Genomic DNA, 13,511 nt, shown 5'->3' with positions numbered 1-13,511 from the left:
TTCCAAGAAACTGTGATGTTCACAAAGTCAACAGCAAAGAAAACTTGATGCTTGTGCCGCATCCCCAGGGCTCGCTCTGATCTGCACGGGTCTCTCACGCCACGGCAGCCGAGAAAGGTGCAACTCAGGCCGTTGCAATCCAGCTGCCAGAGAGGGGCGGCCAGAGACGCGGAGTCCCCATCGAAGCCGAGCGCCTTTGGGGGGGGGGGAGGAGGGGGCGTTCGAGTTATGCGTATTTGTATGGCACTTTCTCTCTCATTTCTGTTCTCCTTTTTGTTCTATTTTTTTTTTAAACTTTCCCGGTCTCAACGATATACACACACACACACACACACGCACAAACAAATACTGTGGCTGTGTAATGGGTGAGCGTTTCTTTTCTTTTTTTTGCTATTTCTGCGTTTTTCTACATGACCAACACCCATTCCCCATTCCTGTTCGATTCCCCCCCTCTCTTTCTCCCTCTCCCTCTCCCTCTCCCTCAGAGGCTCACAGCGCCTGCAAAGACCCTCGTGTAATTTTTGTGCCACTCGGACGCAGATCAGCGAGACGTGCCGTAAAGGGGCAACTCGGGGAGGCAAAGCTCCCCTCCGTTCATGTTGACCATTTTCTCCTGAATAGGCTCTGTGCTCCCTCTGTATCTCATTTCTGGAGCGCTTTTTGCCACCCTCCGCCCACGAACGTTCTCGCACGCCCATTCGCACCGTCATCAAGTCAGCGGCGAGTGAAGAGGTGAGACAAAAAAAGGGGTGGAGAAAAGTGGTGGTGACGGTGTGCGTGTATGTGTGGGTAGTCGCATGCTGATTCTTGGCAGTGTTTTCCCATTTTTTTTCCCCTGCCCCCCCTCCTCCACTCGCTTTACATGCTGTCATGCTTCCCTCGGGTGGTGTGGGCGACAGAAGCTGGGAGGTTTGCCTTCCGTTTGGCTGGGTGTCCAGTAGTTCCACCAGCCGTGTATTCACCAAGCGGTTTCTGACACCACCGAAGGGGTGCTGCAAGTCGCTTGTGAACTACCAGGAGCGTTATCTCATCATGTTTGGCGGCGGATCGCTCACGTTCTTTACGAATGACGTGTTCGTATACGATTTGGAGAGACGCGGCTGGTCGTTTAAGGCCACTGGGAACAGTGACATGGTTGCCCCACGACTGTGCCACTCTTCCGTTATCCACAGGGACAAGATGATTGTGTATGGTGGGCAGAGCATGTCCAGACCTGTTTTGTACGATGACGTCCTAGAACTTGACCTCATCAGATGGAGGTGGTCGGTGCTGCAGTGCACCCCAGCAGGCGCAGAGGGCCCTGGCGCGCGTACTCTTCACTGCGCGCACGTGAACAACGATCGCATGTATGTTCTTATGGGTGTTCCCCCGGCACCAAGAGAGACGCCGGTGTTGTACCTCGACCTCCACACTAGGGACTGGCACTATCTCTCACCGATCCTCTTGCAAGACGTCGATACGACTGCCGAGCCTGCCGCAATGCCTTCATTGTGTGGCTGCAGCTCTGCTGTGTCAGGGGATTCCATCTACCTCTTCGGCGGGTACCGGTCTGTGGAGGGGGAGTGGGATGAGCAGAACCTCTTTTTCAACTGCGAGTACGTGAACTCCCTCTACGAGTACAACATGGTGCTCAACACGTGGCGATCGGTGAGTCTGCATCCGTGCACACCGCGCCCCGCTCCCCGGTACGCTGCGTCAGTTGGCGTGCACGATGGCTACCTCTACCTTTTCGGTGGGGACGCAAATCAGGTGGGTGTTCCCCTTTACTATGGCGATCTCTGGCGCATCCGTGTCCAGGATGGGCTGCCGACTTGGTGCAGGGTGAAGGTTGCAGGTGCCTTTAGTCCCTCCGCTCGCAGCGGCTGTGCCTACACTTGTGCGAGGGCCTCGTTGTTCATTGTGGCCGGCGAGGTCCCTTTAGAGAATCCTCCCTACTACGGGTGCTGCCCGGCCGACTTGTTTCAACTCCCGCTCGGATATTCTAGCCAGCTCACGCTGCGTCTCACATCGGCGCGGTGGCTTGGGACTGCTGCCAGGGGGCGCGGTGAGACGCCTTCGCTACGAAAAAAAATTTCGTTGACATTGGGCGCCCAATGTGCACTCGATGAGTACTATGGGGGTTAACGCGCACCTCTCTGCTTCAGCGGCCCCCCCACCCGCCCACACACATAGACGTTCTCTTCGGAACTTTTGTTGGCACCGTCGACATTTCTGCTCGCTGCGAAACGGATTGGTTTGTTCGTTTGAGGCGCAGACGGTATACCAATCGTGTTTTTTTACTGATAACACAGAAAGAAGACTGCTATTCCTTTTGTCTGCTACACACTAACGAGAGAGCACAATCAATTCTGCGATTGTTTTTTTTTGTTTGTTGTCTATCAACACGCAAGCACGCGAGACTGCGCTTTAGGTCCAGTGCAGTTATGTTTCTCCTCTTATCCACCCCACATCGCATTACTCGACTTGAATTCCTTCAGCCTTTTCTTTTTCCATGCATACCGGTGTGTGTGTGTGTGTGTGCGTGTGCGGGCACGTCCTCGACGCCTCAGCGGTGCGCAAGAGCGCATGCGTCTACTGGCGTGTATTTCCCTTGGAACCACTATTCTGAAACCTGCTCAGCGTAAGAAAAGGAGCGGGGGGAGGGGGAGGGAGGGGGGATGGTTGATGTGGCGCTTCTTTGCTCTCTTCTTCGCCATGGGTGTACCCGCATGGCTGTCTGCTTACAGCTTCTTCATTTCTGTGGTTCTTCGCTCTCTCTTTATATACATATACACATATATATATATATTTACATACGTACATTTATGTGGATGCGTCTGGAGTTTACCCCACGCAGGGACTATTCACCACACACTACCTGGGGGAAGGCACTTGTGTGCGACTCAAGTGGTCTGCTTCGCCCATCATCGGCTTGTCCTCCTCGGGGGTGTGTGGCTGCGAGACAGCTCTCTGCTCAGACACTCGCAAAGTACGGAGGGACACACTTCATGGGTAGGAACGCTTTTTTTCATTCTATGGGCGTCATTTACCCTCTCTTTTTTGTTCTTCAGTCGTTCTTTCCGAGGTTCACTCTTTTGCCTTCTTTCCCCGCGGGCGCATGGTGCCATCCGTGTTGGGCAAAGTGGCGTCTCAGGCTGTGCGGCTCTTCGCCCGCAACAAGGCGCCACGTCCACATGCTTTTCCCTCGTCGCCGCCGCCGCCGTCTTTGGTTTCGTCCACGTCGCCAGATCTGTCGGACCTCGTGAGCTGCACCCGTTCTCTCATTGTGCTCACGCGTTTGTGCGGCAGCGGCGCCGCTGGTGCGCACCTCTTGCGGTGCCTACGCGAGTGTGCCAACGCCACTCTCGACACGCTTACTTTCTTGCCATATAGGGCCCATATCCCGGCGGACGTCTGCGTCGTGCTGCTCGTAATCCTTCGCTCCGCCGCCGGGTTCTGGCAGGAAGATAAGTGTACCGCCTTGGCACAGCTTTTGGGGGAGCATGTCGATCCGGTGGTGCTGCAGACATGGAAGCCTAACATTTTGGTTGCGACGGTGCACGCATTCGCAAAGGCGTGCCCTTCGCAGGCTGAGCTACCCCTAGTTACAGACTGCCTCGTCCGGCTGCGCCAATGTGAGGCACAGCTAGCGGCGCAGGATGTGGCGGCAGCCCTATGGAGCATTGCGACGCTGCAGTTGTGTGAGAGTCAGCTGCCATTGTGGGGCTCCCTCTGCAGGAAAGCCGCGCTGCTGTTCTCGAGCATGAACCGCGTGAGCCGCCTCACTGTGACCCAGGCATTACTGCTCCAGCCTTTGCATCTGTGTGAGTCGCAAGCGGAGCTGCTACGCGTCGCACACGTAGAGGGCATGGAATCGACCGAGTGTATTTCACTCGGTGGGGATCGGCGTGCTGGCGGAGGGTGGCGTACGCGTAGTCCCCGCCACAGAGGCTCAAGTAATTCTGTCTCCTGTGCCTCCTCCCGAGCAGGAGGCAGGGACTTGACATCGGAGCTTCTTCAGTGTACCACGCATGCACTTACCGACGAGTCCTTGGTGCGGTTGCTCATCATTCTTTTTGAGAAGAGTGAGGAGGCCACCAAAGAGATGCGCCTGGTTGTGGCACATCTCACTCTGCGCGGTTCTTTGTCAGATCGACTTTGCCTACAACTGCTGGACTTTACACAGCCACGCTGCGAGACTGTTGCGTTGAGCTTGGCGGATTTAGCAGTGGAGAGGCCCTCCGCTCGAGTCCCTCTGCCAGCTGAGCACTCAGAGACCTCAGTGTTGCTCCGCAAGGCGCGTCAGCATGCACTACGGCAACTGATCCTCGGTTTGCGAAAAGGGGTAGTGCCCTCGCCGCGCCACGCACTTGAGGCGCTTTGCGTGGAGCATTACAGTGTGTGTTCTAGGCCGGCACTCGAAAGTCAGCCGCCCTCAAGCGGCACTGCTGACTCTGCAGAGTCTGCGGAGGTTGTCTGGGCTGCCATTGTAAAAGTTTTCTCTGACGCATCCAAAGACTCGGCCCGCGATTTCCATTTTGTAAGTGGTGAGGAGCTGTTGGGCTGGCACTGCATTGCCGCCTACTTGAGGGCAGTGATCGCGGCTGGCGATGTCCCGACTTGTGATGTCCCAGAGGTGCTGGGCGCCACCCTCGGTGCCTTTGAGCAGCACCTCAGCGCCACCACGCACCCACGGCGCTACTGGCTCAACAACCGAGAGCGCAATGCGAGGTGCGCCGAGGTGGTGGTTGCCGCCAGGCACTATAGGAGGTCTCACTTGCTAAACTACTGCGCCGCAGCGGGATTGGCCAATGCAACCGTCTTTGTGCTGCTTAGCGAGTGTGTACGAGACCTCGTGGGCTCATCCGCAGCTCTTACCGTCCCGACCACGCTGAGGCTACTTTCTGCCGTGGACGAGGCGCCTGCGGTCGTTGCCCCACACGTGCAGCCGCTGAAGCCGTTTCTCTTGTCCCAGCTGGAGACGCAGATAACCCGTGCCTCGGGCATGCTCCCAGACCTCGTTCAGTATCTCACGAGCACCTTACCCCGTTCGCTGGCGGTGTGGCAGGCGCCTTCGCGTGTGCGCGTCTCTGACGCCGTCCTGGACTTGTATCTTCGGTTGCTGACTCGAGAGCCGCCGCGAGCATTGTCTGCTCTCCAGTCAGAGCTACTGGTGCGGTGCTTGGAAGAACGTCGAATGAGCGCAGCAGCGCTGGAGGACGCGTTCATGATGCTCATCACTCGCCGTCTTGGACAAACAGCATCTTTTCTGAGCACTGTAAAGCTGCCAGTTTGTGCGCTGAGTAGACTTGTAGAGCTTGCCAGGACATTGCCACGCGGCAAGGACGCATCCACCACTGCGACGGCCACCACGATCCTGAGCACCCTCCTGGACGTCCTCATTCAGCAGGCGATTCCAGCGTGCGGGACAGCCGAGGAGCTGATCGCCGGTGCTGTTACGTTGTGCGATCAGGCCGTAGCTGACATGCAGAGGACGTCTGCCTTGGCAGCAGCGGTTCAGGCAAAGGGCTCTTCACTGCTCAGGTCCACCGGTGTAACATGGTCGCCAGTGCAGAAGGCGTACCTTATCGCGGCCCTTGTGTGCGTGAAGGTGGACCCGACGCCGGAGCTACTGCACGCACTGCGCGAGGAGGGCGAGACACCAGCGGAGGGAATAGTCTAGTCGACGAGGTGAAGTCACTGGTGTGGGCGCGTTCGCGTTCGCTCGTGCATTTGTGCACGTGAGAGGAGGGGAAGAGGGAGAGGGCAACGATGCATCGCAGAGAAAGTGCAAGCGGAGGCACTTCATCCCTTCATCATTATATATATATATATACCTGCGTCTCTGTGTGTGTGTAAGCGCTGTGTTTTGGTGCACGCACCTACATGCTCAAACGTGACAGCAACACATTAGAGCGCATAGAAGACTCCGGGGATCAGGGTGGAGTGTTGGTGGTGGTGGTGGACGGCAAACTTCGACTACAGGCCGCTTTTGGCGGCTGTCCTGCTTGGCACCTGTTTTGATACAAACGCGAACTTCACCCTCTCACACCTGTTCACGCTTCTTCTTACACGACAGAGCGATGAGGGCTTCCCTTTACTCGTTCTCCACACGCACAAGTGGGTGGCACGCCCAAACGTGACTTTTCGCACTCTCACGCTTGCTTTGTGCTGCGTTTGTCGCCTCATTCCCCATTGCCACTGGGTCGCTTGTCTTTTTCTCTATCCCTCTCTCGCTCTCTCTTGCTCTCCAAATCTTTTCCATTTCCTCTGAGCTCCCTCGCACCGCCCTCCCGAGGCTCTCTTCTGGGCTCGCACGATCTCTTTACTTGCTCATCTTTTCGTCTGCATTCTTTTTTCATTTGGTTCTCCCCCCTTTTACGCAATCCGCTGACTCACACGCCCCCCCCCCCCCACACACACACCCGCGGCTACACAGAGCGCGGCATGGAGCAGAAGGGTTCGCCCGTAATATGTGAGGTCAACGGCACCACTTGTCGGTTAGACGATGGCATGTATGATGTGAAGACACACTACGGGTCACACACGGTGCTGCTGCACTCACAGACACCACTAGCGACATCGCCCTTCTCGTCAACGGATGTGCCCGACGACCTGCCGGAGCGCTTAACGAGTTTTACTATCTGTGCGGTGGACGCGGAGGGGCGCTTTGTCGTCGAGCAGGGCGGCACTTACGAGGTGGGTGCCCTCCAAGCTGTTTCAAGGCAGGCCGATGCCGAGTCGCAGGTGGCGATGTACTCTGAGCCTCGTGTATCCTCAGTATCCTCGCAGAAGTTCGGGAGGCGTCGAGATGCAAAGATGGAGGTGCACAGAACCCCCAGCAAGTACAGCTTGTTTGTGAAGCAGTTTTCAAAGGTCTTTAGCACAAAGGGCTTTCAAGCAGCCGCTACGGAGTGGCGACATCTTTCGGCGGAGTCGAAGAGGGAGGAGGACGTGGATGCCCTTATCGCCGCAGTGATTGGAGCAGGTCGGCACCCGCTGCGCGAATCAGTGAGTTGAATGGTCTGGACTTTTTTTTGTCAATGCGCTTCACGGCGCGTGTGCGCGTGTGTCTGTATGTCAGCACTTCTAATACGTGTTGCTATGCAACGATAATAGCTCAACAGCACTAAGACCGTTGAGGGAGCACGGATAGGAGCGGGGGAGGAGGTTGCAGAGTTAGGTCTGCCCCCCCCCTCTCTCTTTCCCCTCTCAGTTTGCACCGACCACTCCGCACGTACTCCGCTGAAGTTGCGATCGCTAAAGTAGAGAAAGGCGGTGCGGCGGTGTCGTGCGTGCAAGTAAGAGTTTGTGACAGAGACACACCGCACCCATAACAGACAAAGTCGCTCTCACCACCACTCGAAGACCTCATTTATCGCTTCCTTTTCTTTGCTCATCGACACCGATAGCCCCCCTCCCTCTTTTTGACGCTCTCAGTCACGTTAGACCGGGTTGATATTCTCTATCGTCTTGCCGGCAATTTCTGCGGCACGTCTTTACTGTGTGGTCGTTATGCTCTTTGGTTAGCCCCTCCCCACACACACACACACACACACGCCGCCCTGTTCGCACTGCGCTGTTGCCGCATTTATTTTCGAGTGAAATTTGTTTGTTGCGCACTGCCCTACGTGACACTTCGATTGCACGCAAGAAACAAAAGTAGTTGATATGCTCAAATCGCACCGTGATCGGCGCTCCTCTGCACACATCTGTCCACATGTCTGCTGTCCCCTCGTCTCACCAAGAGTATCGCCAAGCAATCATAGAGTTGTACGAGAAGCACGACCCCGGCAAGGTGTCGCGAGTGGATGAGACTCTGAAGCGGTTTGTGGGACGTGAGGAGGCACTAGTGAGAACTTTGAGGCGAAAGTTTTATGAGGGCATGCCATCAGGAGGCGAGGAGGCTCCCGATCAAGCTTCCGCGGATCGGTATGGGATCGGCCCGGCGGGGCAGTCGTCTACCTCGCCTCTGTGCTCCAAGTCTTCTATTGCTCCACCACTGCATTTTTCTTTGCCGCGCATGAGTAACGGCAGCGACACGCAGCCCTTACTACCGCCGTCCTCGGACGCCACTCTATCGTCGGCTGCAGAGGACTATCGCACGCGAGCCATCAACCTCTACCGCCGGTACAACCCTTCTAAGCTGGACCGTGTCGATGCGCAGCTCCGCAAGTACACGGGGCAAGAAGAGGCGTACCTGCGCGCTTTGGAGAGAAAACTCACAAAAACGCATCCCGCAGCAGCAGTAGCGGACTCCACCGAGGAGGCGTCGCTACCGGCCACGGCAATCGCCGCAGAGGCGGGTCCCCTCGACGACAACCAGGGGCGTACCAACGACGGCTCAGGCTCTGAGGAGAACAAGGCGCAACTGCTGAGCATTCACGAGGCGCATGCGCCAGAGCGGGTAAACCCTGCGGAAGTCCAGCCCCAGAGCTACCTGGGGGGAGGGGAGGAGGTCATAGAGGAGGGCGTCGTCAGATACAGTCCTGGACCCGTCGCCTCAGTAGCCGATACCCTTACTACGATCCCTGGTGCAACAACTGAGGCAATGGTGCGTACAGCGACAACCGTGATACACAGCGCAGATGATCCCCTGCGGACGGTCACATCCAGTGCACCCCTAACGGTGGTGGCCACGCCCCAGGAGGATGAGAAGACTGCGGCGCTCTCAGCGCGCTTGATGGCAGCAGCGTCTTCCTCACCTCAGGCCGAGAATTCAGTGCATGCGAGAAAGGAGGGGGGCGTGGTACAATGTGAAGGATCGGAGGCTTCTGTTTCTCCAGCGGCACTCCCGGAGACAGTTGGGGCTACAGTGGCGGCGCGCGCCCCGACGCACGAGGCCAGCGGTCTTGCTGCTCCTGCTGCTGCATCGTCACCGGATTCAACTCTGGAGGCGGCTTTCTCTCTATCGCCGGTGTGCTCCTCCAGCGGCGGCTCTCGCGCCGCCGTCTTGATGTGCGCAGAGAGCGTTTCGGTGCCAGGTGTGACACGCAGCAGCCCCACTCCCGCTCCCGCGGCAGGGCCTCTGCAAGCGTCTTCAGCCAGTAAAGCACGTTTGCGCGCAAGGCCGTCGGTTCCTTCCAAAGCCGCCTACCCAGCGCGCGAACGTGAGGTGACGTGTTCCCGACTTGTGGACACGGACAGGATAGGCGCCACGCTCCACAGCGTCATCAAGCGGATGGCACTCTTCGACATCACGTTCTACGACTTTTTTCGTGTCCTCGGAAGCTTTCACTCCCGCGGATACGAGAGAGTCAGCCTGGAGGTGGCCAACGCCTTGCTGGGTGTCTTGTTCCCAGGCTTGTCTCTGGCGGAGGTAAGTTGGCAGCGTGTCCACCCGTCGCGCTCCCCCGAGGAGAAGGGGGAGGAGGCTGGCTTGCCGGCTGTCGAGATGCGCGAGCGTATCATGCAGGGGGCTGTGCGGCAGCTGCAAAGCAACGTCAGTGTATCGAACGTGTTGGTAGAGAATTATGCGCAGTCCCTCGTTCAGCGCATGGCTGAGTTTGTGAAGACGTGTCGTATGACGCTGGTGCAGCTTCAGCGTCAGCCGCGTCTCCTCTCTGCAGGCTTTTGGGTGCATCGCTCTGTTATGCCACGCGCTGTACCTTGCTGGAAGCGGTGCTGGGCTACCACGAGCACAGGCGGAGACGCTCTCTCTTTGTGCCACGTAGGCTCTCTCAGAACCGCGCTGTGTATTCCATTTGCAAGTGTAGCGCGTTGCTACCGTGAGAGGACTGCCACTGGTGCCCCGCCCGCATACACGCGCAACGGCCTTGCTTTCCAGATGACGACGGGTGCGCCACCGCTGCTGGTCGTGCTGTGCCCAGAATCGGGTGATGTGGCTGCGCAGCTCTTCTCTGCCTTTCGCTCGTGGTGCAGCTCGGTGCGTGATGCTCACCTCGGAGGCCCCGCAATGCACTCCGCCTCCTCGCTCTCGTCGGCATCTCGCTCACAGAGCGTCGCACCGGAAAGAGGAGACCAGCTGGCGGTCAAACAAGTCCGTGTTTGGGTTTTCTTGAAGACCACGTCAACGTACGAGCTGCAAAACTGGTGCGTGGATGGGCAGTCTATACACATGTTGAGCGGCCGCACCGGCGAGCTGCGTGCGTGTGCAGTTGCCGATCTAAAGAGCGTGATCACCGAGATGGAGCTGCCTGTGAGACCGCCAATGAGGGAAGCGCACGGCTTTGTGTTCTGCTTCAGCAACGGCTTGGCTCCCCTGATGGCGTTCACTGAGGCACCGCAGGAGCGCACTTGGCTCCTGGACCGTATCTATCGGAGCCAAATGCTCATGCAGGTAACCGTCAAGAATGAACAGAAAAGAGGTTGAGGTGTTTAGTCACACCCATTCGCTTTGTCTGCAGGTGTGCGTGTGTGTGTGTGTGAGGGGGGGGGGTACACTGTGTGCGTGTGTGTGTGTGTATGTGTGTATGAGTGTAAGTGTGGTGCTCTTTCCTCTCTGCCTTCTTCTCGATCGAAGAAAACTGCGAGAAAAAAACAACAACACTAAAAAACAGCGCCACATGTCGAGAAGTGCCAACAGACATACAACGTTGTCATGCACCAGCTTACAGTATCCGCCGCCGCCCTGCCCTCCCTCCCCACCCACGCTTGATTGTTTTTTTTTTTTTCTGGAAGCCTCTGCGCAGTGACCCCGGACAGGAAAAGTTAGAAAAAGGCCGTCGCAAGTCGCGAGTACCGGGTTCTGTGAGGGATGTGCGCTGCGTGGGAGTCTTTTGACAGGACTGAACATTTGGACTCTGACTCTGTACTAGGGTGCGTTGCATCCGTGCAACGCGCAAGTGTGTTGACACAAGGTCATCGCTTCTTCTCTCCTTCGTATATACGTGTATATATTGGGATGTGGGGCGATTACAGCCCGTTCTTGGTGTGTCATCTCCACATGGCGAGGCCTCTACAGTCGTGTGGCGTTTATTCCTGGAGATATCGAAAGTTCGCTTTAACACGCTCACCGCTCGCTAGCGTAGGCGTGAGAGGAGGGGGGGGGGTAGCGAGGAGCGGCGAGGCGATGCGACACAGCAGCGTAGGACGCACTGCAGTCGTGCCATCTTTGCAACTTCGATTCATCTCAGAGTCTCACTCTCATTTATTCTTATTTTTTTTTCCCCGTGTGGGGAAAGGGGTGCTTTGGCTCCGCCAAGAGTAAGACCGCCTCTCACACACACGGCACGCGCAGACCGAGTAGAAGCTGCAGTTTACGGTGCGCGCTGTTCTTCACAGGCGTGCACACACACACACACACACACAAGACACGCACAACAGCACGCACGAACAAACAACCAACCAGCTGAGCGCCCCTCTCCTGCTCTTCCTCAACTTCTTCCGGGCCTCACGTCAAATTCTCTGGGACATTTTTTGCTTTTTTTTCCCTCATGAGCTCGTCCGAGGCAGTTGAGGAAAACGCGCACCCGGAAGTCGCTGAGGCGCATAGCGTCACGGGGTCGCAAGTAGAATTTGCAGATTGTTCTCCCCGGGAGGCGTACGCAATCATCTGTTATCGATGTCGCTCAACTCCTCTCGCGTCTGCCTCTGTGATGTTCCCTGACGTCGCGGGTGGCTGGGGTGAGCTGACCACGCTGGATTTTTCTCGTACGTACGTCGGATCGCAAGGGGCGTTGCCGGTGATTGAGCTGTGCCGTCACCTACCCCGATTGCAGTCGCTCGTGTTTTGCGACAGCTACCTGAATAACAAAACAGTCTGGCACCTGGTGCAAATGGCTCTGGATCATCCATGTTTGGAGCGAGTCGATCTCTCTGGCAACGAGTACATCTCGTGGAGCGGCGCCATGTGCATCGTGGAGTTGGTCCTGCGCAACCCGCGCATTATCTATGTCGGGCTGCGAGGTTCTACAATATCCACTAAGATAGTGAACTCTATCGAGGCGCAGACACGGCGGAATGCCGTCAATCGCTTCCGTAGTGAAGAAATGAAGCCATCGCCGCCGGTGCATCCTGCCGCCGTCTACATCCGGTCTTTGAAGCATCTGTTCGAGACGCATCAGCAGGAAGGATGTGTCGGAGCTTTTCTTCTTGAAACGGGGCTTGAAGAGCTGTCGCGTCTGTCGGGACGTACCGGGGAGCCTCGCCTATTTACCGACAATCACTTCGCGAAGCTCAAGGCACGTGCCCCTCCAGAGGGTCTCACTTGCGAAGCGTTCCTGGTGCTGCTCCTGATCGATGGCAGTACCTACGACGAGGCTACTGTAGAGAAACTGAAGCAAATCTTTGTGTTGTTCAACATGGATCCCTCCGTCTCAGATCCCTTGAGTGATGGCTTTGTTCTAGGTAGAGATATAGCAGACATCATGACGCATGTGTATGGAAGTAGGCCTTCCGACGCCGACGTAGCCGCACTGCGGCGCCGTTTAGGTGTCACAGCCGAAACCACACTCGACTGGAGAGAGTTTCTCTACGTAGCCTATCCGCACGGGCCACGGGTGGGTGATCGATTGTGCGGAGTGGCGTGCAGGCCTCCCGCTAACCCCATTGAGGTTATGCACTACTGAGCCTGACACCATCGCTCAATTTGGTTGTATCTATCTGCGGTAGTGGCGGAGGAGATTGCTCTGCAGTGTGAGCGGCTCACACCACCAAATGCCGTCTTCGGGCGCTCGACTCTCGATTCTGCTCTGGCGCTCTTCTCGCACGATGTTGTTGCTTTTGCCGCTTTTTTTTTGGGTGGGAGGGCACTCGTGTGAATGCGCCGCTGCGTCGGATGGTTTGTCGTCTTTGCCATGTAAATAGTCTGTCATGTCGTTCTTTGGGGGAGGGGGAGGGGGGGGTGCGGAGGGGATGAGTAGAACTCCCCAGCTGCAGAGGGGGTCATCTCTGGGTGGGGGAAGTACGCGTGGGCGCTGCAGACGTGCGGATGCGCTATCCCATTGTCTGGTTTTGCGTCTCTCGTTGTGTATGTTTGGACGTGCTGCGAAGGATCCCGGAGGTCCCTCTCAGACGTTCTACTTTCTCACGTTTCATCGCCTCTCTCTGCATGTTTTCTGGGAGAGAAGGAAGGAAGGAAGCGAGGGGGGGAGGAGAACCGTCTCTCCCTGCACCCGAACTTTCCCCGTATTCTCCGCTGTACAATTACACAGACGAATACCCCCCATGCCTCAAAAAAAAAAAATCAGTGCCGAGGACTGAAGGCGGGATCACCCATTGCTGCTTTCACAGAAAAGGTGGGCGGGGGGGGGGGGCAGACAATTTTGGGTCTTGTGCGCTTCTTTGTCAGTCCCACACTCATTCTCGCAGCCGTTCCCGCTTTCTGTCCCCTCCTTTTTCCTTTCACATTTTACACCGGTATCACGACCCGGTTCAACAGATGTTTCTTTGGCGCCCTGCGATTCTCTCTCTCCCTTTGTCGTGCGACCCATATCACCCTCGGCGTGCCCCGCTGATCCTTCTTCACAGTCACGCATCTCCTGATTAGCCTTGAGCAGCGGACCAGCTCACTGTGTCTGAGGGGTTGATCGATGAGGGAGGGGGAGGGCGGAGCGCGCACCTTCGTTGCT

General features: G+C 56.9%; 5 protein-coding genes across 5 annotated transcripts; all 5 read left to right on the top strand.

The window, feature by feature from the left end:
• Nucleotides 1-870: 870 nt before the first annotated feature.
• On the top strand, nt 871-2,124 carry JKF63_05892 (uncharacterized protein; the record flags this gene model as incomplete). Its single annotated transcript, XM_067901845.1, has 1 exon — nt 871-2,124. One exon carries the CDS (start codon nt 871-873, stop codon nt 2,122-2,124), a length of 1,254 nt encoding a protein of 417 aa, XP_067757551.1.
• Nucleotides 2,125-3,097: 973 nt separating this feature from the next.
• Nucleotides 3,098-5,662, top strand: JKF63_05891 (uncharacterized protein; the record flags this gene model as incomplete). Its single annotated transcript, XM_067901844.1, has 1 exon — nt 3,098-5,662. The coding sequence occupies one exon, from the start codon at nt 3,098-3,100 to the stop codon at nt 5,660-5,662; it is 2,565 nt and encodes an 854-aa protein (XP_067757550.1).
• Nucleotides 5,663-6,426: 764 nt separating this feature from the next.
• Nucleotides 6,427-6,999, top strand: JKF63_05890 (uncharacterized protein; the record flags this gene model as incomplete). Its single annotated transcript, XM_067901843.1, has 1 exon — nt 6,427-6,999. The coding sequence occupies one exon, from the start codon at nt 6,427-6,429 to the stop codon at nt 6,997-6,999; it is 573 nt and encodes a 190-aa protein (XP_067757549.1).
• Nucleotides 7,000-7,699: 700 nt separating this feature from the next.
• Nucleotides 7,700-10,312, top strand: JKF63_05889 (uncharacterized protein; the record flags this gene model as incomplete). The annotated part of the gene is made up of 2 exons (XM_067901842.1): nt 7,700-7,906; nt 7,964-10,312. 2 exons carry the CDS (start codon nt 7,700-7,702, stop codon nt 10,310-10,312), a joined length of 2,556 nt encoding a protein of 851 aa, XP_067757548.1.
• A 1,063-nt stretch (nt 10,313-11,375) lies between these two features.
• JKF63_05888 (uncharacterized protein) lies at nt 11,376-12,509 on the top strand (the record flags this gene model as incomplete). Its single annotated transcript, XM_067901841.1, has 1 exon — nt 11,376-12,509. One exon carries the CDS (start codon nt 11,376-11,378, stop codon nt 12,507-12,509), a length of 1,134 nt encoding a protein of 377 aa, XP_067757547.1.
• Nucleotides 12,510-13,511: the final 1,002 nt, after the last annotated feature.

This window comes from Porcisia hertigi, chromosome 20 (genome assembly GCF_017918235.1).
Source record: "Porcisia hertigi strain C119 chromosome 20, whole genome shotgun sequence".
NCBI lineage: Eukaryota > Euglenozoa > Kinetoplastea > Trypanosomatida > Trypanosomatidae > Porcisia > Porcisia hertigi.
The sequence above is the reverse complement of the archived record's forward strand: the minus strand, read 5'-3'. Positions and strand labels throughout refer to the sequence as shown.